At 47.5% G+C, this 24,417-nt stretch overlaps 3 protein-coding genes across 7 annotated transcripts; 2 read left to right on the top strand and 1 right to left on the bottom strand.

The window, feature by feature from the left end:
- On the top strand, positions 17-10,826 carry TMX2 (thioredoxin related transmembrane protein 2). 4 transcript variants are annotated; one of them, XM_005660896.3, is made up of 8 exons: positions 17-440; positions 6,684-6,744; positions 6,976-7,089; positions 7,897-7,973; positions 8,210-8,316; positions 8,489-8,554; positions 8,633-8,762; positions 9,986-10,824. In XM_005660896.3, exons 1-8 carry the CDS (start codon positions 252-254, stop codon positions 10,130-10,132), a joined length of 891 nt encoding a protein of 296 aa, XP_005660953.1. In that variant the 5' UTR covers positions 17-251; the 3' UTR covers positions 10,133-10,824. The 4 variants fall into 4 exon arrangements, with proteins under 4 accessions (XP_005660953.1, XP_020938689.1, XP_020938692.1 ...); XM_021083030.1 differs by having other exon boundaries at positions 122-440; positions 8,489-8,762; positions 9,986-10,826; XM_021083033.1 differs by lacking the exon at positions 9,986-10,824 and having other exon boundaries at positions 122-440; positions 8,489-8,543; positions 8,633-8,725.
- Positions 11,408-11,991, top strand: SELENOH (selenoprotein H). The gene is given in 3 exon segments (NM_001184948.1): positions 11,408-11,530; positions 11,616-11,761; positions 11,891-11,991. Coding segments are annotated over 3 exon segments (369 nt in total). The 5' UTR covers position 11,408.
- On the bottom strand, positions 13,500-23,895 carry BTBD18 (BTB domain containing 18). Of its 2 annotated transcripts, XM_003122758.4 has the most exons (5): positions 23,767-23,895; positions 23,385-23,528; positions 23,147-23,222; positions 21,187-21,351; positions 13,500-15,836 (listed from the first exon to the last, which is right to left on the bottom strand). In XM_003122758.4, the coding sequence occupies exons 4-5, from the start codon at positions 21,308-21,310 to the stop codon at positions 13,771-13,773; spliced, it is 2,190 nt and encodes a 729-aa protein (XP_003122806.1). In that variant the 5' UTR covers positions 21,311-21,351; positions 23,147-23,222; positions 23,385-23,528; positions 23,767-23,895; the 3' UTR covers positions 13,500-13,770. The 2 variants fall into 2 exon arrangements, with proteins under 2 accessions (XP_003122806.1, XP_020938686.1); XM_021083027.1 differs by having other exon boundaries at positions 23,385-23,895.

The raw sequence follows: 24,417 nt of genomic DNA, 5'->3' as shown, positions 1-24,417 counted from the left end.
TATCTCCTACTTGCCGCAGTCGCATATGTCCAATAAAACGATTTAGGTGGAAAAAAAGACAGCTAGATTAGCCAATAAAATATCAAAGCCCTTTCTCCATTTTTAACCTGACGCAGAAGCCAGTCAGAGATCTGCTTCCGGATCTAGAGGCGGTGCATCCGAGACTAGGCCCAATGGAAGCACAATGATGGGAGAGGCGGGACCAGGCTCACGGACTCCGTGGAGCGGCTGGCGCCGCTAGAGCCGGGAAGATGGCGGTTCTCGCGCCTTTAATTGCTCTTATTTATTCGATACCTCGACTATCACGATGGCTGGCCCGACCTTACTACCTTCTGTCAGCCCTCCTCTCTGCTGCCTTCCTACTCGTGAGGAAGCTGCCCCCTGTCTGCTACAATCTCCCCACGCAACGCGAAGACGGCAACCCGTGTGACTTTGACTGGGTGAGCGACCCCCCGCCTTAGGACCCCGCGACCTTGACACCCTGTCCTAGGTTGCATCTACGAGATGCGAGGTTCACCTGTTTGAGAACACCTGAGGTTCCCAACCTGTAGCGGACTTAAGCTATTAAGAATCTAGAGCCTGGGCGGTCGTCGAGTGTAAACCTCTTCACGTTTAAGATGGGAATACAGCGAGTTAGCCTGCCGGGGTCTTCTGACTCCTGAGTCCAAGGTCCTTTCCGTCTCACAATTCGTACCTACCCAAACGAGGCATCTGCACTGTTTTACAGTGCTGCTCTCGTTATGTAAAGCCTCTTGAGGAATCAGTGAGGTAAACAAGGCAAGTAGTAGTAATCTCGTTTCACTGATGAAGAAATTGATCTCGGCGTAGTTAGGAGACTTGTCCAAGGTCACACAACTAGTGAGTGGCTGGGACTTGAAACCACTCTTCTGGCCAAAGCAGCAGCACCATCAGTCATTTTAATTCAGTTAACAACTGCAGAGGGAGGACTGTATGCTAGGCACTGTGCTGCATCCTGAGAATGTAAAAATGAATAAAGTTTTAGGCCTATTGAAATGGAATTGTAAAAAAAATTCATTGTAAAGAAATCAATCTGAACTCTCTTGCAGTACTTCCTAAGTAGAAGTGGAAGGACCACTCAGAAAAATAAGATGAAGTTCTGTGCCCCCTTCTGTATAGCTGAATCTGTGTTACGAGGAAGGAGGGCCTTCCTGAGTTTTTGTCTTTTTTTTTTTCCAGGTCCCAGAATGAGTCTTGACTTTTGACAGAACTTACTTCCTTACTTTTATTCTCCTTCCCTTGTTTACTTTTTCGTACTTCCGCCGTTCTTTCCCAGTGTTATTAAGTAGCTCATGTATAGCTGTGGTGCTTCAAAAGATCCATTTGGGGGGCAGGGGGGCGAACCTGCGGGGTATGGAGGTTCCCAGGCTAGGGTCAGATCAGAGCTACAGCCTATGCCACAGCCATAGCAACGTGGGATCCAAGCTCTGTCTCAGATCTACACCACAGCTCAAGGCAATGGCAGATCCCTGACCCACTGAGCGAGGCCAGGGATTGAACCCGGATCCTCATGGGTACTAGTCAGATTCGTTTCCACTGTGCCATGACAGGAACTCCAAAAGAACCTATTAAGTAGGGACCTTTAACTATTTAGAGTTTATAGCTAGTGTTTGTTTTCCTGGAAAAAATCTTTTACTATTTCCTTGGTGATTTGGAAGTTAGAATATTAAGGTAAATAATCTTAGCAATAACAGGTAAACCTCAAAATTTCAGTGGCTTGGAGTTCCCACCATGGTGCGGTGGGTTGAGAATCCAACTGCAGTTCCTTGGAAGTACGGGTTCGATCCCTGGTCCAGGAACTTCCATATGCTGTGGGTGGAAGAAAAAGAAAAAAAGAGGGAGTTCCTGTTGTGGAGCAATGGAAGCAATCCAACTAGTATCCATGAAGATTCAGGTTCAATCCCTGGTCTTGTTCAGTGGGTCGGGGATCCAGCATTGCCATGAGCTGTGTTGTAGGTCACAGATGTGGCTCAGATCCTACGTTGCTGTGACTGTGATGTAGGCCAGTAGCTGTAGCTCCAACTCGACCCCAAGTCTAGGAACTTCCACATCCTGAGGCTGCAGCACTGAAAAAAAAAAAAGGAAAAAAAAAAATTTCAGTGGCTAAACAGAATAAAAGTTCATTTCTATTTTATTAAATAAAAGAAATAATCAAGCACTTTGCTTTTCCTCTATACACTGTCAGAGTAATAAATAGTTGATAAGGGAATGTTAATTTCCTACTAGAAGAATTTGAAGTAATACAGAAAGAGTGATAGCATTTAAAGATTATGTAGCACTCTGGAGTTCCTGTTGTGTCTTGGTGGTTTAGAAACCTGACAGAATGTTTTGTGAGGATGCAGGTTTGATCCTTGACCTCTCAGTAGGTTGAGGATCTGGTGTTGCCACAAGCTGTGGCGTAGGTGGCAGATGCAGCTCAGATCCAGTGTTGCTGTGGCTGTAGTGCAGGCTGGTAGCTGCGGCTCTTATTTGACCCCTAGTCTGAGAACTTCCATATGCTGCAGGTTCTGCCCTAAAAATAAAATAAAAATTATGTAGCACTCTAATGAAATAATAAATCTAGGCAATGATCATCTCAAGCCATCAGATGAAAGGTTGATATGTCATCTGCAGTGAGTTAGTAGAGAGTACATACCACCTCTATGATGTTACAGCTATGCTGCAGCTGCGGCAACAAAGAGTCCTTTAACCCATTGTTTTGGGCTGGGGATCAAACCCTAGTCCTGGTGCTGCAGAGACACTGTCAGTCCCATGGTGCACCAGCAGGAAGTCCTGTAATTTGCTTTATGTTTCTCTAACAAAAGAAATGGATGGCATAGATGAAATGGAACCATATTGGCAAAATACTACCATTGAAGCTGAGTAATAGGTATTTTATTAGTAATAGGGGTTTATATTAATACAACACACATTTTATACACAGACACACAGACACACAGACACACAGACACACACACACACACACACACACATGGATGGAAAATGATTTTCCCTTTATCCGTCTGGGCTCTTGACAGATAATGCAAAATAGGTTAAAGACAAAGGAAGTTCCTTTGTGGTACATCAGGTTAAGGATCTGGTGTTGTTGCAACTATGGCTTTGGGTTCAGTCCCTGGCATGGGAACTTCCACATGCCACAGCTACAGCCAAAATAAATAAATAAATAAATAAAACAAAGACGATTAAAATAAAAATACAAACAGAAAGGAGTTCCCTGGTAGTGTTGTCGTTGCTGTAGCTTGGGTTGCTGCTGTGGTGTGGGTTCACTACCTGGCCCAGGAACTTCCATATGCTGTGGACACAGAATGAATGAATAAATACATAAATAAAAACAATTTATTGGAGTTCCCATCGTGGCTCAGTGGTTAACGAATCCAACTAGGAACCATGAGGTTGCAGGTTCGATCCCTGGCCTTGCTCAGTGGGTTAAGGATCGGGCGTTGCCGTGAGCTGTGGTGTAGGTTGCAGACGCGTCTCAGATCCCGCGTTGCTGTGGCTCTGGTGTAGGCCGGTGGCCACAGCTCCGATTAGACCCCTAGCCTGGGAACCTCCATATGCCATGGGAGCGGCCCTAGAAAAGGCAAAAAGACAACAAAACAGAACAAAACCAATTTATTAACATGTATAACTTGTATACATGGGCGATAGCTAGGGAAAAATGAGTAGCTCAAAAAAGGTGGTTTAGGACTCCAGCTTATATGTCATCTTCAACTATGAACAATAAATTTGTGAAGAAATGACGGGACAAAGGAAAGCTGTTTTAGGCTTCCAAGAACAGAAAACTGTGGAAAGGTAAATTGAAGGTAGATAAAGTCTAGTTTGTTATCTAGGTTCCTCTGGTGCTGCCTCCAGGCTGATAGGGTCTAAAGTTATCTCCACTGACTAATTTTGTCCTTGGTATAGAAGATTAGAAGGACACCTTTTGAAAGTTTATGTCCTGTTTTTAGACAAATGGGGGAGGGCAGGAACTTTTCTAAATTATTCTACTTCTCAGTTGCCTTTAGGCTCAAGATAATCCTTATGTCAAAGTGGCATATTTTGGGGTGGCATATTCTGCTACCCTCGATATCTTTTCTATTTTTTTTTTTTTTTTTTGGCCGCCCTGTGGTATATGCAGTTCCCAGGCCAGGGATCAGATGTGACCCCCAGTCGTGACCTAAGCCCCAGCTGCAGCAACGCAGATCCAGATCCTTAACCCACCGTGCCGGGGACCGAACCTACATTCCAGTGCTCCTAAGACGCCACTGGGATCCCCCACAGTAGGACTCCTGTTTGAAAATTTCTTCAATAGAAAGTTTAAAAACAATGACTAGCAAGTAGAATAACCAAGGGGGCTTTGGTTTATATAGTTATTCTGGAATCCTGTCTCATTCTGACTTCAGCAGATAGACTTAAGGTCATTCCAGCATCATCCAGACAGAAGATGAGGAAAGAAAGCTGGAATGCAAGGGCATGCCCCTTTTTAACTGCCTGGGCACCGAAGTGTCACAGCACTTCCACTCACATGCCATTTAGGGGTACTGTTGACACAGTTCTACCTAATGCTAGAAGGGAGTCTACCTGTAGTATTCCCAGGAGAAAAAAGAAATAAGGTTTGGAGTATACAAGGCCCCTTCCCACGGGTCCAGTCTCAGTCTTTAGAGTATATTTCTTTTAGTCCTACCCTCAGTCTCCTGATTGGCCATAGTTCCCTTTTTAAATTCATCTTTCTCAATTATAAGTGCCAGTTCTGGAGCTCCTTGCTGTGGTGCAGTGGGTTAGGAATCCACCTACAGAATTTCCACTGTGGCTCAGTGGTAATGAACCTGACTAGTATCCATGAGGATGAGGGTTAGATCCCTGGCCTCACTCAGTGGGTTAAGGATCCAGTGTTGCTGTGAGCTGTGGTGTTGATCGAAGATGCAGTTTGGATCTGGTGTGGTTGTGGTGTAGGCTGGCAGCTGCAGCTCTGATTCTACCCCTGACCCAGGAACTTAAATCTGCCATGGGTGCAGCCCTAAAAAGACACACACACACACACTTGCACGCACGCACGCACGCAAAAGAATCCAACTACAGGAGTTCCCATTGTGGCTCAGCAGATTAAGAATCCAGCATACTGTCCGCGAGTGCAGGTTCAATCCCTGGCCTTGCTCAGTGGATTAAGGATCTGGTGTTGCACAAGGAGCAGTGTAGGTCACAGATGTGGCTATGATCTGGCGTTTCTGTGGCTGTGGTGTGGGCCAGCAGCTGCAGCTCTGTGGGTGTGGCCTTAACAACAACAACAAAAAGAATCCAACTGCAGTGGCTCAGTTTGTTTCAGAGGCTTGGGTTCGATCCAACCCAGGCCTGGCACGCTCAGCTAAAAGATCCTGCATTGATGCAGTTGTGGCTTGGATTCAGCCTCTGGCCTGGGAACTTCCATATGCCAAGGGCACAGCCATTTAAAAGAAAAAAAGTTAGTGCCAATTCTAACCCAATTTCAGTCTTGAAAATGCTTCATAATTTCTGCTTAGATGTAATATTTAATAAGGCCTGCCATTCTCTACCCCACACCTTACATGTCCATATCTAAATCTAGTCAGTTGTTTTTTATTCGAGATTGAGGCTAAAAACCTAGCTGTAAATTGTAGTCGATTGGTTCTGTCTGAAACAATGACGTGGGTGCCTGTATTATAAACAGAAAGGTATGGAAAGCCTCTGACCATCCAGTTTGTCGTTGGGCTTCCTGGCCTTCTCTCACAAGGTCCTTATTCTTCATTGCAGTCTTTCCTCTTTGAAATTATCTTGTTTGTTTCTTTGTTGTGTTTACTGTCTGTCACACTTGTTGACATGGAGCTTACCTTCTAGAAAGTGAGAAAGAACTCTAAGCCACGGGTACTGAAAAGGACCTTTGAGTGCTTTGAAAGGCCTCCTACTCTTCAATTACATTAAAGACGCATGGTTTATCACTGTGAATATTAGGTGGAGCTGAATGACTTAAAACCAAACGAGTGGAGTATTAATGGAATATTATTGAGAAGGTTTACCTGGAAGTTTTTTGTTTTGTTTTTTTTTCTCCTTTTGGGGCTGCACCTGTGACATGTGGAAGTTCCTGGGCTAGTCGTTGAATTCAAGCTGAACTGGAGCTGCGGCTGAGGCCTGTGCCACAGTCACATTGAGCCGCATCTGTGACCTGTGCTGCAGCTTACAGCAGTGACAGATCCTTAGCCCACTGAGTGAGGCCAGGGATCAAACCTGCATCCTCACAGAGACAACATCAGGTCCTTAACACCACTGAGCTACAACGGGAACTCCTGGAAGAGTTTTATTTTTTATCAGGCTCACACTGAATTTGTTGTAGTATGTTATAGTTTTGTACCATGTAGTTTATAAAACTCATGCTCATTATCGCCTTTCATCCTCACAATAGCATTTTGAAATAGATAATGTTCAGTCAAGGAAACCAAAGCTCAGAGGTCAAGTGCTTTGTGGAAAAGCATCAGCCAGTTTGCAGCGAGGGCAGAACCTGAAACTAGATCTTCTGACTGGTGTTTTCCCCACTACATCTTAGCTGGCTCCAGTTACTTCTCTGTTATTGCCATTCCCAGCCTGGATCTCTTTTGGTTTTTATTACATATTTGGCTTCCTTGCTTACCCAAATCCTTTCTTGTCATGGCGTTCCTGTCACTTTGATTCTGTTCCAGAGAGAAGTAGAGATCCTGATGTTTCTCAGTGCCATCGTGATGATGAAGAACCGAAGATCCAGTAAGTTTAGCCTGCTTCTGAAGGTTCAGACTGATGACCTCAAGGTGCTTTCATGTTACGAGAGAGACATGAATTTGGTGAACTTGTCCCTCATTCCATTCCGAGGCTGAATTTGATCTTTTATTCCCCACCCCACCCCCTCCCATTTCAAAATACTCCAAGGAGAGGGGGGAAATAGGAGGACATGGGAGCATGTAGCCCAGCCTGACCTGTGACATCTTTGTGTTTCAGTCACTGTGGAACAACACATAGGCAACATCTTCATGTTTAGTAAAGTGGCCAATGCAATTCTTTTCTTCCGCCTGGATATTCGCATGGGCCTGCTTTACCTTACACTCTGCATAGGTAAGGATACTGCAAGACTTGGTTGTGGGAACCAAATTCCAACCCCAAACCAGGTTTTCTGTTTCTTTTTCCCATATCTTGTACCTAATTCATTATGTGTGTAGCTCAGATGATAAGAATCTAGAGAGATTTGATTTTTCTTTCATTCATTCATTCATTCATTCAGTTTTGGTCGTTTTAGGGCTGCATCCATGGCATATGGAAGTTCCCAGGCTAGGCGTTGAACTGGAGCCGCAGCTGCCATCCTACACCACAGCCACACAGGATCTGAGCATAGGTGTCTGCAGCCTACACCACAGCTGATGGAAAACTGGATCATTAACCCACTGAGCAAGGCACGGATTGAACTTGCATCCTCATGGATAGTAGTCAGGTTCATTACCATTGAGCCATAACGAACTCCAACAGAGATTTTTTTTTTTTGGTGTTTTTTTAGGGCCACACCCGTGGCATATGGAAGTTCCCAGGCTAGGGGTTGAATCGTAGCTGCAGCTGCTGGCCTATGCCACAGCAACACGGAATCTGAGCCACATGTGTGACCTACACTACAGCTCACAGCAACGCTGGATCCTTGACCCACTGAGCAAGGCCAGGGATGGTACCCACAGCCTTATGGATACTGGTCAGATTCATTTCTGCTGCGCCACACCGGGAACTCCCAGAGATTTCATTTTAAGAGGAAGGAACTGTATCTATGTTTGTCCACAAAAGGCAGTCTTTGGTGCTTGAAATATTTGAGTTGATTTGAAAGTAAATCTGCTGTCCTCGGCCTTACATGTGCCCTTGAAATCTTTTTTCTGTGTTTAGTGTTCCTGATGACATGCAAACCCCCCCTGTATATGGGCCCTGAGTACATCAAGTACTTCAGTGATAAGACCATTGATGTGAGTGCTCTTCCTCCTTCCTGTTTCTTGGGTCCCTTGTGGATGATCTTGTAGTTGAGCTCTCTCCTCACTAGGAGGAGCAGCAGTGCTTCAGAGTGAAAATCAAGGGCATGGTGGGTCATTATGGGATCTCGGGGAGAGAGGTATGAGGAAGCCAGGGTGAGGAATTCGACGCTAAGGTGTGACTCTTTCAGGAGCCTGTGTAATCCAGTTCACTGTTTCTTCTCGTGTGTCAGGAAGAGCTGGCGCGGGACAAGAGGGTCACTTGGATCGTGGAGTTCTTTGCCAATTGGTCTAATGACTGCCAGTCATTTGCTCCTATCTATGCTGACCTCTCGCTCAAGTGAGTAGTACAAAGGAAGGGATGAGAGAAACTACCTCCCCTCATTGTTTTTGACCTTGATTTTTGCACATTTCAACCAAAGGCACTTCCACTCCCACCCCCCACTGTCTGTACTTCTACTTTCGTTGATTCATTCTCCCTTCTTTTACTATGTTAAATATATTCTTCTCAGGTACAACTGCACAGGGTTAAATTTTGGGAAGGTGGACGTTGGACGCTACACTGATGTTAGTACACGGTATGTAGGGCCTGGGTCGGGAATCACTTTGAGTCATGTATACAGGTACATTCACAGAGTACTTTCTGGGCCCTGTAGGTACAAAGTGAGCACGTCACCCCTCACCAAGCAGCTCCCTACCCTAATCCTCTTCCAAGGTGGCAAGGAAGTCATGCGGCGGCCACAGATTGACAAGAAAGGACGAGCTGTCTCCTGGACTTTTTCTGAGGTATATGAAAGAGTGGGCAGGTGGTTTGGAGAAGGGTAAGGAACAGTGGGTGAGTTTTGGAACCCAACTTGGGTTCGATTCCTAGTCCTGCTACTTGCCTACAAGCTTTTTTTTTTTTTTTTTTTTCCTTTTTAGGGCTGTAGCCATGGCATTTGGAGGTTCCCAGGCTAGGGATCTAATTGGAGCTACAGCTGTTGCCTTGCACCACAGCCACAGCAACGCAGGATCCGAGCCATGTCTGCAACCTACACCACGCAGGATCCTCAACCCACTGAGCAAGGCCAGGGATCAAACCTGCAACCTCATGGTTCCTAGTCGTTTCCACTGCGCTATGATGGGACTTGCCGGCCCACAAGGTTTCAGAGTGTGGACTAGTTAAAAGACCTCCTTCATGAATTCACTCAGCAAATTTATATTATGTTTCTACTAGTACTGGAGAAAATTATTAGTTAAGATTCAATCTCAGTAGTTCTTGTACCCATAGCCTTAGGTTCCTTAGCAGTCATTGGCAACAGTAGCACTTTGTTTTTCAGATTGCATTAAATAATGTGGCTGTAATTCTTGGTATAGTAAGTAGTATGTAGTAGGTATTAGGAGTTCCCATTGTAGCTCAGCGGTAACGTACCCAACTAGTATCCATGAGGACACAGGTTTGATCCCTGGCCCCGCTTAGTGGGTTAAGGGTCTGGCATAGCCGTGAGCTATAATGTAGGTCGCAGAAGTGGTTCATATCTGGTGTTGCTGTGGCTGTGGTGCAGGCTGGCAGCTACAGCTCCGATTCAGCCCCTAGCCTGGGAACTTCCACATGCTACAGTGTGGCCCTTAAAAAAAGAAAGGTACTTAAATATTAGTTGACTTTTCCAGGTGTCCAAAAAAGGAGAGCTGGGTTAGACTAGACCCCTGTCCCTCACTTCCTCCTTTCCTAGACTGTCTAAATACAACTGACCCTTAAACAAATGGGTTAGAACTGTACAGATCCACTTCTGTGAATATTTTTCAGTAATAAATACTACAGTACTACACAATCCCTGCAGTTTGAATCTGTACATGTGGAACCACAGATTCTAGGATCTGTGAATACAGAAGGCTGACACTAACTTATAGGTGGATTCTGGGCTGCAAAGAGGGTTGGCATCCCTAACCACACCATTGTTCAGGGGTCAAGTGTACTTCCCAGGGTCCTTTCCAACCAGAACCCTGATGTGTGCATCTCTTTTTCACAGGAGAATGTGATTCGAGAATTCAACTTGAATGAGCTGTATCATCGGGCCAAGAAGGTGTCAAAGGCTGGTGATAATATTCCCGAGGAGGAGCCTATAGCCCAAACGCCCACTGCAGCGCCAGATCAGGAGAGCAAGAAAGACAAATAAGATCCCTGCTCTCAGTGCTTCCTCTCCTGTCAATCCCAGGCACCTCTGAGGCTCTGCCCTTTCTGTAACCACAAGCCTGGCCTGAGGCCTTGGACTTTAATTTATGTTTTTCCTGTTTGGCTACGTCTAGGTGGGGCAGGGTATTGCTTCTGATTTTTAAGAGGCATCCAGGTATGACAGGTATCCTTCAGGAAGGCCTCCACTCCAGTGGCCTGCTCTTTAACTGGAGAGAGGGAACCATCTTATGTGGTGGCGGAGGAAATGCTTTCCCACCAAGCTTGGGCGCTCACACATCTCCACCACGTCCGGTTTCATTATTCCTTTTAGCGGACCTACACAGCTGTAGATTAGATTAGATTAAAGCCTAACAACAGGCCAAGATGCAGCAGTAGTGCTAAGATTTTTTTCCCTCAAGGATTCTTACTTTAGGCCCTTCTGGCTTGGTTTGTGGCCTGCATTAAAAAGTATAAGCCTGTCACTGGTCCCAAGGAGAAACCTTTAACCTCAGAGTTTTCGTATGGAATAATCTCCCTATTTTATGGAGATTGCGAAGAAGAGGAATAGAAGTTTGAGACATCCGGTGGGGCCTGGAGGAGAAAGCCCCTACCATGGTTGGAGTTCACTTACCTTCCTACCTCCTCCCCACTGCCAGTTGATGTTTTTCCATAATAAAGAGACTGGGATTTACTTTTGACTGTGCCTTTGTGTGTGATTCATGTGTTAGAGATGCCAAGCTACTGCGGAGGAATTATCCATCTCCTTAATTTCAAAGGCCATCCTGGTTAGTTTCATGCATTGGTCCCCAGGATTGTGGAGTGGAGGTTTAGTTTTCACAACCCCAGGGTTAGACTGCGGACTTCGTTTGGGTTTGGCTCGCGAGTCCCAGGAAGGAGATTTTGGGAAGGGACGGGGTCAAGGTGCACACAATTCAGCTGGTCGCACAGTTCGGAAAAGCGGAAGAGCCAGGCTTGCTTTCAGAGCTACCTGGCCCCTCCGCCCCTCCGCCCGTCCCCCCATCACCGGTGGTTCGGTCTGGTGCGCCCCGTGACTCCCCCGCGACTGCGCGCAGAGTAGCTCTGCCCAAGAGGCCCCGCCTCCAGGCCACGTGCGCGCCCCCGCCACGCTGCTGCCGCTTAAGGGAGGTTTTGTTCTGGAGGCCGAGTTTCTGGCCTGCGGTTTGGATCTCGGAGTTTGGCTGGCCTCTCTTGCCGGTGGCCGCGACTCCACCCTAGTACCTCCCCCGGTCGGCTCGATTCCCAGCCCGGCTCCAGGCGCCATGGCATCCCGCGGGAGGAAGCGGAAGGCCGAGACGGCGCTGGGCGCGGCGGCCGAGAAGCAGGAGACGCCGGCTAGCGGCCGGAAGGGAATGGAGGAGGCCAGCGTCGTTATTGAGCATTGGTGAGGGGCCTAGGGCGTAATGGAGGCGGGCGAGGACCCCCTAGACCGAGGGCCCCAGTCTCTGACCTTCCTCATCTCTTACTAGCACGAGCTGACGCGTCTATGGGCGCAACGCTGCGGCCCTGAGCCAGGCGCTGCGCGTGGAGGCCCCGGAGCTTCCAGTGAGGGTGAATCCTACCAAGCCCCGGAGGGGCAGCTTCGAGGTGACGCTGATGCGCCCCGACGGTAGCAGTGAGTGAGGGCCCGGGTCTGGGTGCGGGCCGTGGGTGGAAGGCGGGGAAGCGCTGGTCTCAAACCGTCGCCACCTGGTGATTCCGGGGGGAGGCTGTAGTAATTCTGCTTTACGTGGTTCTTTCCCAGGTGCGGAGCTCTGGACTGGAATTAAGAAGGGGCCCCCGCGCAAACTTAAGTTCCCTGAGCCTCAAGAGGTGGTGGAGGAGCTGAAGAAGTACCTCTCGTAGGGTGGTTTGGGCAGAGGTCCTCACGCCGAGGTTTGAAGTGGGAGTTGGGGGAGAGTGGATTGATGTTAGTGTGGCGAAGTAGCTCTGTCTGTTGCTTCTTATTTCACACGGGACCTGCTAGAGGATTTTCTCTAGTGGGAATACCGCGTCTCCTTTTACTGTTGGGAAAAACTGAAAAAAATTATAATTACCTAGTGTGCCCTTAGCTTAACTCTGTGTTTCATTTCATTGTTTTTGACCTACGTCGTGGAATACCCATGGTAATGTAGATGATTCTTTACAGAAATGCAAGTTGTGTCCTCAGAGGATGCAGTTGTTACCCTTGGTGTACAGATTAGTTTTATATGGGTTGAAAAACCCATTTTCTTGAATGAATGAATGAATGGATGAATGAAAAAATAAATGTTAACATCCAAAAAAAACCAACAAAACTCTCATTTTCTTGTAAATTCCACTGTTTTCCCCCATTTATTGTGTGAGTTGTGATTTTTTCCCCCCTCTTTCATGGCCAAATTTTGTGTAACTCCTGCCCTCTTGTGTTTTTTTGTTACTGGTATGTTCTGTTACGGCCCCACGTGATAACCCTACACTGTAGCACTCTCACTCCTGGTCCCAGGACTTGACCCTGCCTTTCACCCTAATGCTTCATACAGTGCATGTGGTCAGCCACTTGATATGTTGAGTGAGATGTGGGTGCAAGATGCAGTGATTTAGCTGTCATGGCTTTGTGGGTTCAGGGGTGGAGAGCTGGCCATGTAATTGCCTTGATCCTTTCTCTAACTACTTTTTCCTCTCATTTTCACAGCCTTCTGACCCTGGTGATGTTGGAGCATTTATGACGGGACATGGCCAAACTTCAGTCATGTGCCTGAAGCTGTGGTTTCTTCCCCTCCAGAAATGATGGTTCAGTCGTGAGGCATTCCTCTAGTAAGGCATTGAAAAGTTCTTGGATTTGGTTTAATAAAAATTAAAATATTTTGGTTGATATAAAGTATGATAAATGAAGTAAAACTTAATCTTAATGGTAAGGGATGCACCAAACCAACCTATGGGATTGGTCTGCCTTGTGTTTTACATAGCCTAGGGTCACCACTTAACCTGGAACTCAATTCCTGTGGTCCCTGCTAGAACACATGGGAGAACTGTAAAACCATAGGGGGAAAGTAAGTATTTTTTTTTTAAAAGCAACGCTGTTTTTTTTTTTTTTTTTTTTTTTTTTTTTTTTAACCTTACTTCTTGGAAGTGATGGTGGAGTACCTCATCCTGGCCCCTGTGGAGGTCTTGGCTAGACTTGCCAGACTGGCAGTGACGAAGCCACACACATTAGGTACTGGATAGTGTTCCGCCCCACTTAGTGTTTTATCCCAGTGCTGCCTCACATCTTCTGAAACATTTCCTCTCCTACAAAACGCTGACCCTGGAGGATGGCCTTTTGCAGCTTTTCCTGAGTTAGTGGTTAGATGCCTTATAACCTGAAAGATAAAGCTTTGGCCGTTACCTGTGACCTAATGGAGCTGGTGACCACAAAGTTTATTGTTTCAGTTGTTTGTCACTAAGTGGGAAATGGATTATAAAGAAGCAAAGTGGTTCAAATTCATAATTTTTGACCTGTGGAGCTATTTCCGCCTGGCTCCGAAAGGCCAGGTTGGGGGCAGGGGGGCGAGCTAGGGGCACACCTGCCTCTTGTGGGCACAGGGTCTGTGCTAGCTTGTCAGCATACCTTTCGTGGAGGCAACATCCCCACCCTCCCAGCACCTCCACTCTGCCCTTGCCATTCCACTACGTTAGAATGTCCACCTCTGTTTCTGACTCTGAGGAAGGGTCGGGCCATACAGAGGGAATACTCGTGGGCACAGTCCCCTCTGAGGTCCAGTCTACCACATCAATCTCTTCCTCTTCAGGGCTGGCAGGAGGTGGACCCAACAACTCAGAGTTGCCAGATGCCTCCTTGCCTGCCTCTGGAGCAGGGTATAATACTTCATCCATAGTTAGGGACATGTCCAGCCCAGTCTCTACCCAGTTTGAACAAGGAGGCGAGAGGTCCCCATAGCACCTTTGTGGAGGGGGGTCAAGGGAGTCAATGTGGAGTAGCTTGTCTCTCTGACCATCCAGTGGCTGGGAGCGGGTAATTTCCAGATCTGGAGTCCAAGAGCCTTCCACAGAGAGCACCTCCCCTTCACTCATCTCAGAGGGCATGACAAGGGGGCTCAGAGGTTCAACTGGCTCTTTGTTCTCAGAGGGCATGACAAGGGGGCTAAAAGGCTCAATTGGCCCTTTGTTCTCACCAACAGGTTCCTTTTCCAATCCTGTGAGCTCCCTGGGCCAGAGCTCGGTGTCTGGCAAACACCATTCTTGCCCTTCGATCCAGTTCTTTCCTGTTTCTGTCAGGTGATAACTAGGGGTCCTGCAGCCCTCAGCCCGGGGGCTCTCCATTGACCCTATGGGTGGCTCGATGTCTGAGCCACAGAGCATGAAGTCCAGGATCTCCTCCAGCTCGCTGGTGGCAGCAGCACTTGTGATTCGGTACTCCTCAGCTTCACAGGGCTGCCCAAGCAAGGCTGTGTCAAATGCGTAGGGCTCTCTGCAGTCAGTATCCAATCCAGGTCCTTTCCCTACCAGCTCTGGACTGGACCCAAACTCAGACTTCACCACGGGATGGTCTGGGGAACAGCTGGCAGAGAGCAGAATGTCTCGCAGCCTAGAGCACACGGGGGAGTCCTCGCACGGGTCTGTTCTAGCAGATGACATTTCCTCCTCGTTAACTGAGGATGGCTGAGTCCCTGGAGGCTCTTCCAGGTCCTCGGGTGCTGGGATCTGAGGGCTGCCTTGAGAGTTTTTGAGAGGAGGCTCTTGCACGACCTCCCAGCAGGTTCCGTTGACAACCTTGCGAAGTTTCACTCTCCCAACCTGCCCCTCCTCTGCAGAGTCCAAGGTAGGTGCTCTGACTTCAGGGCTCCGCTTCTTGCTCCCACAAGCCTTTCCAAGACCAGATGGGCTTGGGGTGCTCTGGAGAGGACTGGCTTGCCCTGTTTTCTGCTTGTCCTCTGGTGCTTCTTTATTTACACTCTTCTGCCGCCAAAGACGCCGGCCAGGGGCTGTGGGCACTGAGCTGGGTCCACTTAAAAGACTGGCAGGCTTGGATGTACAGACGTCAGGAGGTGGCTTTGAACGACTTAACCTGATCTTTCTGGGCAAGAGTCGCTCATCCATAGAGGGGTACAAGCTGGGTGGGGAAAGTGCTGTAGGACCAAGGGTAGGGCCAGTCTTGTTCTGAGGTCCCTGACTGTGGCTTGATGGTGAAGAGCTTTTTTCTTGAGGAGTTGGGCAGGCTCTGGCCTTCCTCTTGAGCAAGAGAGTGCCAGACAAGTTCTCTGTATTCTGTCGGTTGCTCTTCTCTTGGGGCCCCTCCTCCTTCCCTGAGGACTTCAATCTCACTGCCCCAAGAGGACAGGGTGTCTGGGTAACAGGCAGTGGAGTTCGAGGGCGGCGGTTGGATGCCACCACCCTGGCAGAGATTGGTGCAGTAGTTGGAGGTTGTAGGCACTCCCTGTTCAGCCTTCGTCCCTGAGGGGCTTTTACCAACTTCCCACCTTCGAGCTGAAGGGATTCGAGCTCAGATACACGGAGCTGACGGGCAGCAGAAAGCACATCCTGGGCTTCTTCACAAGATACTTCCATCTCTGAGGTATACAGGAAGTCCACCAGCTTCCTAAGTGTCCTGATTTTCAGGCCCCCCAGCTCCAACACCACCTTCCGACCTTGAGCTGGTCTCTCCCGCTCCAGGCGCTCTGTGAAGAAAGGGCTGCAGGCGGACAGGATGCAGCAGTGGGCTGGTACTGCCTCACCTGGAGGGAAACACAAACACTTGTTATCTCATGCAGACTGACACGTTTCTAGGGCCGCAACCAGGGCATATGAAGGTTCCCAGGCGAGGGGTCAAATTGGAGCTGTAGTCGCCGGCCTACATCAGAGCCACAGCAACGGTGGATCTGAGCCACGTCTGTGGCCTACACCACACGTCACAGCAACGCCGGATCTTTAATCGAGACCAGAAATTGAACTTGCAACCTCATGGCTCCTAGTCGGATTCATTAACCACTGAGCCATGATGGGAACTCCACTGACATGTTCATTTTTTATCCTTCAAAATCTATTCTAGGAGTTCCCATTGTGGCTCGGCTAGTTAAGAACCCAACCAGTATCCATGAGGATGCAGGTTTGATCTCTGGCCTTGCTCAGTGGGTTAAGAATCAGGTGTTGCTGTAAGCTGAGGTGTGGGTTGCAGATGCAGCTCGAATGCCACTTTGTTGTGGCTGTGGCAGTTGCAGCTCTGATTGGACCCCTAGCCTGGGAACCTCCACATACCACAGGTTTGGCCCTAAAAACAAAGACACACAGAAAACCCAAAATCTATTCTAGATAGCACTTCCTTCAGAAAGCCTTCTGTGGGTTAGGCCCTCCTGGGTACAGAGAGGTATTCCACAGCTACCTGCATTGGAACTGTCCCTCTCCTTCACTCAAGTGTAAGCCCTGAGGACATGGACCACATCTGTCTTGCTCACTGAAGTTTACCCAGTGCTTGACACAAAGCAGGGAGATCAAATACTTGCAGAATAAATGTTTCTGATACACACAAAAGTTTAAAATTTTGTATAGAAGCTGCTTGTGGTCTAGTAGAGTATGAACTTTGGATATGGACAGTGAGGGTTCAGTTCTCTCCTGAGCTCTATCCACTGCCTGGTATCCACTGTCCAGAACCACCTTTCCATTTGATGGGTACTTCTGGGGCAATTTCAGTCTCTCCCATGGCTTCAGTTACCAAAGGCTTTGCTGATGATTCCTAGATCCTATCTCTGCCCAGATACCTCTTCTGAGATACTAAGCATGACTACATGGATGGATGTTCCACAAGTACCTCCAATGCAACCTTTCTAGAAAGCAAACTCACACTCTAGAACTTTCCGACTTTTTTCTTTAAAATATGATCAAGGACTTCCCATCATGGTTCAGTGGTTAACGAACCCAACTAGTATCCATGAGGGTGTGGGTTCGATCTCTGGCCTTGCTCAGTGGGTTAAGGATCCAGCATGAGCTGTAGTGTAGGTCGAAGATGTGACTCAGATCCTGTATGGCTGTGGCTGTGGTGTAGGCCAGCAGCGCTGCTCTGATTTGAATCCTAGCCTGGGAACCTCCATATGCGGTGAGCGTGGCCCTGAAAAGACAAAAAAATTTTTAAAAATTTAAAAAATACACATTATCACATTTGCCTAACTGCCCAGCCCTGAAAACCAGAAGTCAGATTTGCTGTCCCTCTCTTACCCACTGCCTCTAATCAAACATTTAAGTTTTGTTTTTGTTTTTGTTTTTTGTCTTTTTGCTATTTCTTGGGCAGCTCCTCGGCATATGGAGGTTCCAAGGCTAGGGGTGGAATCAGAGCTGTAGCCACTGGCCTACGCCAGAGCCACAGCAATGCCAGATCTGAGCCGCGTCTGCGACCTACACCACAGCTCACGGCAATGCTGGATCCTTAACCCACTGAGCAAAGTTAATAATGGAGTTCCCATTGTGGCACAGTGGTTAACGAATCCAACTAGGGACCATGAGGTTGCAGGTTTGATCCCTGGCCTTGCTCAGTGGGTTAAGGATCCGGCATTGCCGTGAGCTGTGGTGTAGGTCACAGACGTGGCTCGGATCCCGCGTTGCTGTGGCTCTGGAGTAGGCTGGCAGCTACAGCTCCGATTCGACCCCTAGCCTGGGAACTTCCATATAACACGGAAGTGGCCCTAGAAAAAAGACAAAAAAAAAAAAAGGAATCTGACTGCAGTATCTCAGGTCACTACAGAGGTATAGATTCAGTCGCAGGCGTGGTGTAGTGGGTTAAAGGATCTGCCGCTGCTGCAGGTGTGGCTCAGATTCAATCCCTGGCCCAGGAACTTCCATATGCCTCAGGTGCGGCCATTTAAAAAACAAAACAAACAAACAAAAAAAAAACAAAACGATTTTCTGTTAGGGCAGCACCTGCGGCATATGTAGGTTCCCAGGCTAGGGGTCGAATTAGAGCTACAGCTGCCGGCCTACGCCACAGCCACAGCAACTTGGGATCTGAGATGCGTCTGCGACCTACACCACAGCTCACGGCAACGCCGGATCCTTAACCCATTGAGCAAGGCCAGGGATCGAACCTGCAACCTCATGGTTCCTAGTTGGATTTGTTTATGCTGTGCCATGACAGGAACTCCCCAAGCTAATACTTCTTGAGTCTTAACTTATGCCAGGCATCTAAGGATTTCAACAGGATTCATTTAATCTTCACTGCAACCCTGTGAGGTAGCTATTGTTATAACAGATGAGCACACCGTGGCATAATGAAGTAACATGTCCATGATTACAAGTTAAGGAGTGGAGACAAAATTTAAACTCGGCTACAGTTGATTTTTTTTTTCTTCTTTTTATGGCTGTATCTGGCATATGGAAGTTATCAGACTTGGGGTCGAATCATAGCTGTAGCTGCCGGCCTATGCCACAGCCACAGCAACACTGGATTCAAGCCACATCTTCAACCTATGCCTCAGCTCAAAGCAATGCCAGATCTTTGACCCACTGAGCAAGGCCAGGGATTGAGCCCACATCCTCATGGATGCCATGCTGCATTGGGAACTCCTACCTAAAGAGACAAAAGACCCGTACTCTGAAAACTGTAAGACTCTGATGAAAGAAATCAAAGATGACACAAATAGATGGAAAAACATACCATGCTCTTGGGTTGGAAGAGTCAATATTATCAAAATGACTATACTATCCAAGGCAATCTACAGATTCAATGCAAACCCTATCAAAGTACCAAGGACGCTCTTCACAGAACTTGAATAAGATATTTTAAAGTTTATTTGGAAGCACAAAAGACCCAGAATAGCCAAAGCTATCCTGAGAAAGAAAAATGGAGCTGGAGGAATCAGGCTCCCGGACTTCAGACTATACTACAAAGCAACAATCATCAAAACTGTATGGTACTGGCACAAAGACAGAAATATAGATCAGTGGAACAGGATAGCAAGCTCAGAATTAAACCCACGCACCTACAGCCAACTAATTTATGACAAAGGAGGCAAGAATATATGATGGAGAAAAGACAGCCTGTTCAATAAGTGGTGCTGAGGAAACTGGACAGCCACATGGAAAAGAATGAAATTAGGGAGCTCCTGTCGTGGCGCAGTGGTTAACGAATCCGACTAGGAACCATGAGGTTGCGGGTTCGGTCCCTGCCCTTGCTCAGTGGGTTAACGATCCGGCGTTGCCGTGAGCTGTGTAGGTTGCAGACGCAGCTCGGATCCCGAGTTGCTGTGGCTCTGGCGTAGGCCAGTGGCTACAGCTCCGATTCAACCCCTAGCCTGGGAACCTCCATATGCTGCGGGAGCGGCCCAAGAAATAGCAAAGACAAAAAAAAAAAAAGAATGAAATTAGAACACTCCCTAACACCATATACAAAAATAAACTCAAAATGGATTAAAGACCTAGACATAAGACCAGACACTATAAAACTCTTAGAGGAAAACATAGGCCAAACACTCTCTGACATAAATGACAGCAACAGCTTCTCTGATCCACCTCTTAGAGTAATGACAGTAAAAACAAAAATAAACAAGTGGGACCTAATTAAACTTAAAAGTTTCTGCAAATTATCATGCTAAGTGAAGTCAGCCATACAATGAGATACCAACATCAAATGCTTTCACTGACATGTGGAATCTGAAAAAAGGACAGACTGAACTTCTTTGCAGAACAGATGCTGACTCACAGACATTGAAAAATTTATGGTCTCCGGAGGAGACAGTTTGGGGGGTGGGGGATGTGCTGGGGTTGTGGGATGGAAATCCTATAAAATTGGTTTGTGATGATCATTGTACAACTACAGATGTGATAAATTCATTTGAGTAATAAAAAGAAAAAAAGCTAAACCGTTAGGCAAAAGGAAAAAAAATTCTATAGTGACAAAATTATAGAAATGGAGAACTTATTAGTGGGTTGCCAGGGGTAAGGGATGGGGGGGCATGCAGAGGAGGTGGGTATGGCTATAAAAGGGCAACATGAGGGATCTTTGTGGTGAGGGGACAGCCCATTCTTTGCCTGTAACAATGTCTGTATCCTGGTTGTGATGTACTAAAATTTTGTGAGATGTTATCATTGAGAGAAACTGGGTAAAGGGCTTGTGGGATCTTTCTGTATTATTTCTTACAACTGCATGTGAATCTATAATTTTCTCAAAATTAAAAGTTTAAAGAGAGAGAGAAAAAAAAGTACTACTTTAAGTGCTTTACATATATTAATTCAGTCTTCACATTAAACAGTCTCATCCACATTTTATAAAATTTCTATGCTTACAAAACTTTATAACTAGTTTCATTTTTTAACAGAAAGGGCACGGTCTCACTTTCACTCTTGAAAAATGTAACTGTCCTAGAAACAAACAGCAAACAGCTTACTCAAAGGTGATAATTATAGGAGTTCCCATTGTGGTGCAGTGGAAACGAATCCGACTAGGAACCATGAGGTTACAGGTTTGATCCACGCCTTGCTCAGTGGGTTAAGGATCCGGTGTTGCCGTGAGCTGTGGTGTAGGTCACAGACATGGCGTTGCTGTGGCTGTGGTGTAGGCTGCAGCTATAGCTCCAATTCGACCCCTAGCCTGGGAACTTCCATATGCTGCAGGTGTGACCCTGAAAAGACAAAAGACAAAAAAAAAAAAAATTAAAAAAAGTTTAAAAAGGTGATAATTACACACTTTCCTAGTTTTGTCCTTTACTGCCTGGACCTAAAATAATTTTAACCTTAGTCTATGGTGGGTGGGTGTGTGTGTGTGTGTGCACGTGCGCACGCACGTGCGAGCATGCGGGTGTTTTTTTTTTTTTTCTTTCGCTTTACAGCTGCACCTGCAGCATACGTTAGTTTCCCAGGCCAGGTATTGAATCAGAGTGGCAGCTGCAGCCTACACCACAGCCATGGCAACAGCAACACCAGATCAAAGCAGCATCTGCGACCTATGCTGCAGCTTCCAGCAACACCAGATCCTTAACCCTCTGAGCAAGCCCAGGGATCAAACCTGTATCCTTCCAGAGACAAAGTCGGGTTCTTAACCCACTGAGCCACAATGGGAACTCCAATGGTGAGTTTTCAATTGAGGCTCTACTAGTCTCTTACCTTCTGCCTGCAGAAGGACATCACAGAACACACCACTCTGTTGCTGGTGATGAAGCTGCAGAAAAGCCAACCGGAGGAACCGGGGATTCCTGTATAGGATTTTGGGACTTGCAGGAGAGCACATGTTGGTCTCTTAACAAACCTATGTTTTCATGGATCAGATTCCTGTGGGTGAGATAATACCTTTGAGAAGCATAGTTATGCATACACACACACACACACACATATACATACATATATATACATACATATATATACACACATACACACACACACATATTTTTTGTCTTTGAAATGGCAGGGAAATTTTAAAAGAGGGAGACATAGTACGAGTTGAGGAACCATAAGCTCAAAAGTTGTGCCAAGGGTCTCTCAGGAAAGAATATCCTAGCGATTATGTGGGAGCTCAGAAATATCCTAGATTAGAATCTCAGCTCTGTTATTTATTAGCTTAGCTGTATGATTTCAAGCAAATGACCTTACCTCTGAGTCTTACTTTTCTCATCTAGGAAATGGGAATTTTAATAGTACTTACCTCATAAGGCTGTTTTTATTTTTATCTATTTGTCTATCTTTTTAGGGCCACACCCAAGGCATATGGAGGTTCCCAGGCTAGGGGTCCAATCAGAGCTACAGCTGCTGGCCTATACCACAGGCCCAGCAACACAGGGGATCTGAGCCACGTCTGTGACCTACACCACAGCTCATGGCAACACTGGATTCTTAACCCACTGATTGAGACCACGGATCGAACCTGAAACCTCATGATTCCAAGTAGGAATCATTTCCACTGTGCCATGATAGGAACTTCATAAGGATGTTTTTAAAGATTTAATGAGTCAGGGCAGGTAAAACTGCTTAGCATTGTGAGTGGCTGGCACAAAACTAGTACTTCAAAAATAGAGTTATCGGAGTTCCTCTCGTGATGCAGTGGTTAACGAATCTGACTAGGAACAATGAGGTTGCAGGTTCCATCCCTGGCCTCACTCCGTGGGTTAAGGATCTGGTGTTGTTGTGAGCTGTGGAGTAGGTTGCAGATGCGGCTCGGATTCCGAATTGCTATGGCTGTGGTGTAGGCCGGTGGCTACAGCTCCAATTAGACCCCTAGCCTGGGAATCTCCATATGCTGCGAGTGCAGCCCTAGAAAAGATGGAAAAAAAAAAAGTTATCCTTAAACTTTCCTCATTCCCATTACCACTGAGACTCAACTCCTACAAAGCTGACTACTCATATTCTTCCTGAGCACCTCATTTCCGAGTTTCGTGGGACATTCCCCAATTTAACACATCTTAACAATGTATTATTGGCAGTTCCCATCTTGGCACAGTGGTTAACAAATCCAACTAGGAACCATGACGTTGTGGGTTCGATCCCTGGCCCTCCTCAGTGGGTTAAGGATCTGGCGTTCTATGAGCTGTGGTGTAGGTCGCAGACACGGCTCGGATCTGGCATTGCTGTGGCTCTGGTGTAGGCTGGCAGCAACAGCTCCGATTAGACGCCTAGCCTGGGAACCTCCCTATGCCTCGAGTGCCCGAAAAAGACAAAAAACCAAACCAAAATGATATACTTTTGAGTATATCGTTTTTGAGTATAAAACGATCTCTAGGAAGTTGTACACACCTTTTTTTTCCCTCTGAGCTCACTATCACACTAACCAGCAGAGGGTGCACAGTAAAGAAAAGAAGCTGCTGGACTTGGTGAGACGGTCTCTTTCAGAAATAAGAATATTGCCACCCTTGGTTCAGATATTCTTGACCAAAGTGAGCCTGATTCTGCCTGCAAACTGCCAAGGAATTTGGCCTTTGTCAATCTGGTTAATTACATAGCTTACAATGAAGCAAGGATAATTAAGCTTTCTACCCGTCCTAATACAAACTGGGCACTCTGACTTCGGCTTTGCTAGCTTCCAGCTTCCTAAAAGCTAGTTTCTAGCTTTTCTCAACGAGATGCCCACACTCACTGCACAGTGGCTGTTCCTTTCTTGGCATGAAGTTTTCTGTCAGGTGGCACTGAAGCTCCAAATAGTTCACGTCAAACTATCAGGAAAGAAAAGAGTGGAATGGTAAATTCAGAAAATGTAGGCTCAATTCCATCCCAGCCAGAGATGGGGGTGGAGGGCAGCTGTTGCAAGGGCCCAAGCGAAGGTCCTGGGGGAGCTCCCCAATCCACCAGTGCTGGGCCTTGCCCCCAAGCCCAACCTGGATAGTTCTGTGGGAGGTGCTCCTGCGGTTCTCTCTGTGCTTGGGTTTTCTGTCCAGCCTGCCTTGCTTCCTCCCAAAGTCCAGCCTCGCGCAGGGAGGTTTAGCAAAGCTACACAGCGTCCTGAGGGTTCCTCTCCTTGTCTGGAACCAAGGGAATCGGGGTTGGCGGGGAGAAAGCAGGGGTTCAAGGAAGGCCCCGCAAAGCTGGGCGCCCCGCACGCTCCGGGAGCCCGGGCCCAACTCCTTTGAAGAGAGACCTCGCTGCGCGAGGACTTCTGGGAATGGAGCGCGGGGATCCCGGAGGACCGAATTCAAGGGTCACCGACTCGGTCACCTCTGGCCGCACGGGCTTTGCAGCCACTCCCTAGTGCCCTCGTACCACCGCGGTCCAGGCACCCTCATGCACTGGGAAGTAGTGACAGCGAGAGCCTGAGGCCACGCGGACAGGGCCACAGATCTCGCGCCGCCGACCTCGCGCACAGCCCGTCGCGGGCCCGACGTCTGTCCTCCTTCCCCCGCCCTGGGGCTTACGTCTGCCTGAATACGTCATCCCCATTGGCCGAGGTTCCTTGGGGAGCCAATCAGAGGAGGAGGAGCGCTTTGGGCGGGAGCCTAAGTCTCGAGGGACTTGAGAGCCGGGGGAAGACACTGGGGCTGCGAGGGGTAGGGGGAAGGGCCCGCTGGACAGGAATTATTCTGGAAGTCAGCTTCGCCCTCGCACCTGATGAAAATACACAGAAAAGTGGCTGAGGACTCCAAAAAGGGTAGGCTCCGAGGTGGTGGAAGGACATCTCCTGCATCCCTTTGAGGACATCTTGAATGGCCTCGGCCCTCTAAGAGCATCCCAGCCTTAATGGAGGAGAAAGCCTCTGGATTGTTCTACTTGCACCCCGTCCCCCATGTCTCTAAATAGACGTCTCCTAAGGCCGGGAATGTCCTGGAACAGGTCCTTGGGCTAGTTTCTGAATTCATGTTTTTCACAAAATCTACTCCAGCCCCAAATTGCGGAGACCTAGTCACCAAGGGGGTG

Source organism: Sus scrofa, chromosome 2 (genome assembly GCF_000003025.6).
Source record: "Sus scrofa isolate TJ Tabasco breed Duroc chromosome 2, Sscrofa11.1, whole genome shotgun sequence".
In the NCBI taxonomy this organism is placed as follows: domain Eukaryota; kingdom Metazoa; phylum Chordata; class Mammalia; order Artiodactyla; family Suidae; genus Sus; species Sus scrofa.
The sequence above is the reverse complement of the archived record's forward strand: the minus strand, read 5'-3'. Positions and strand labels throughout refer to the sequence as shown.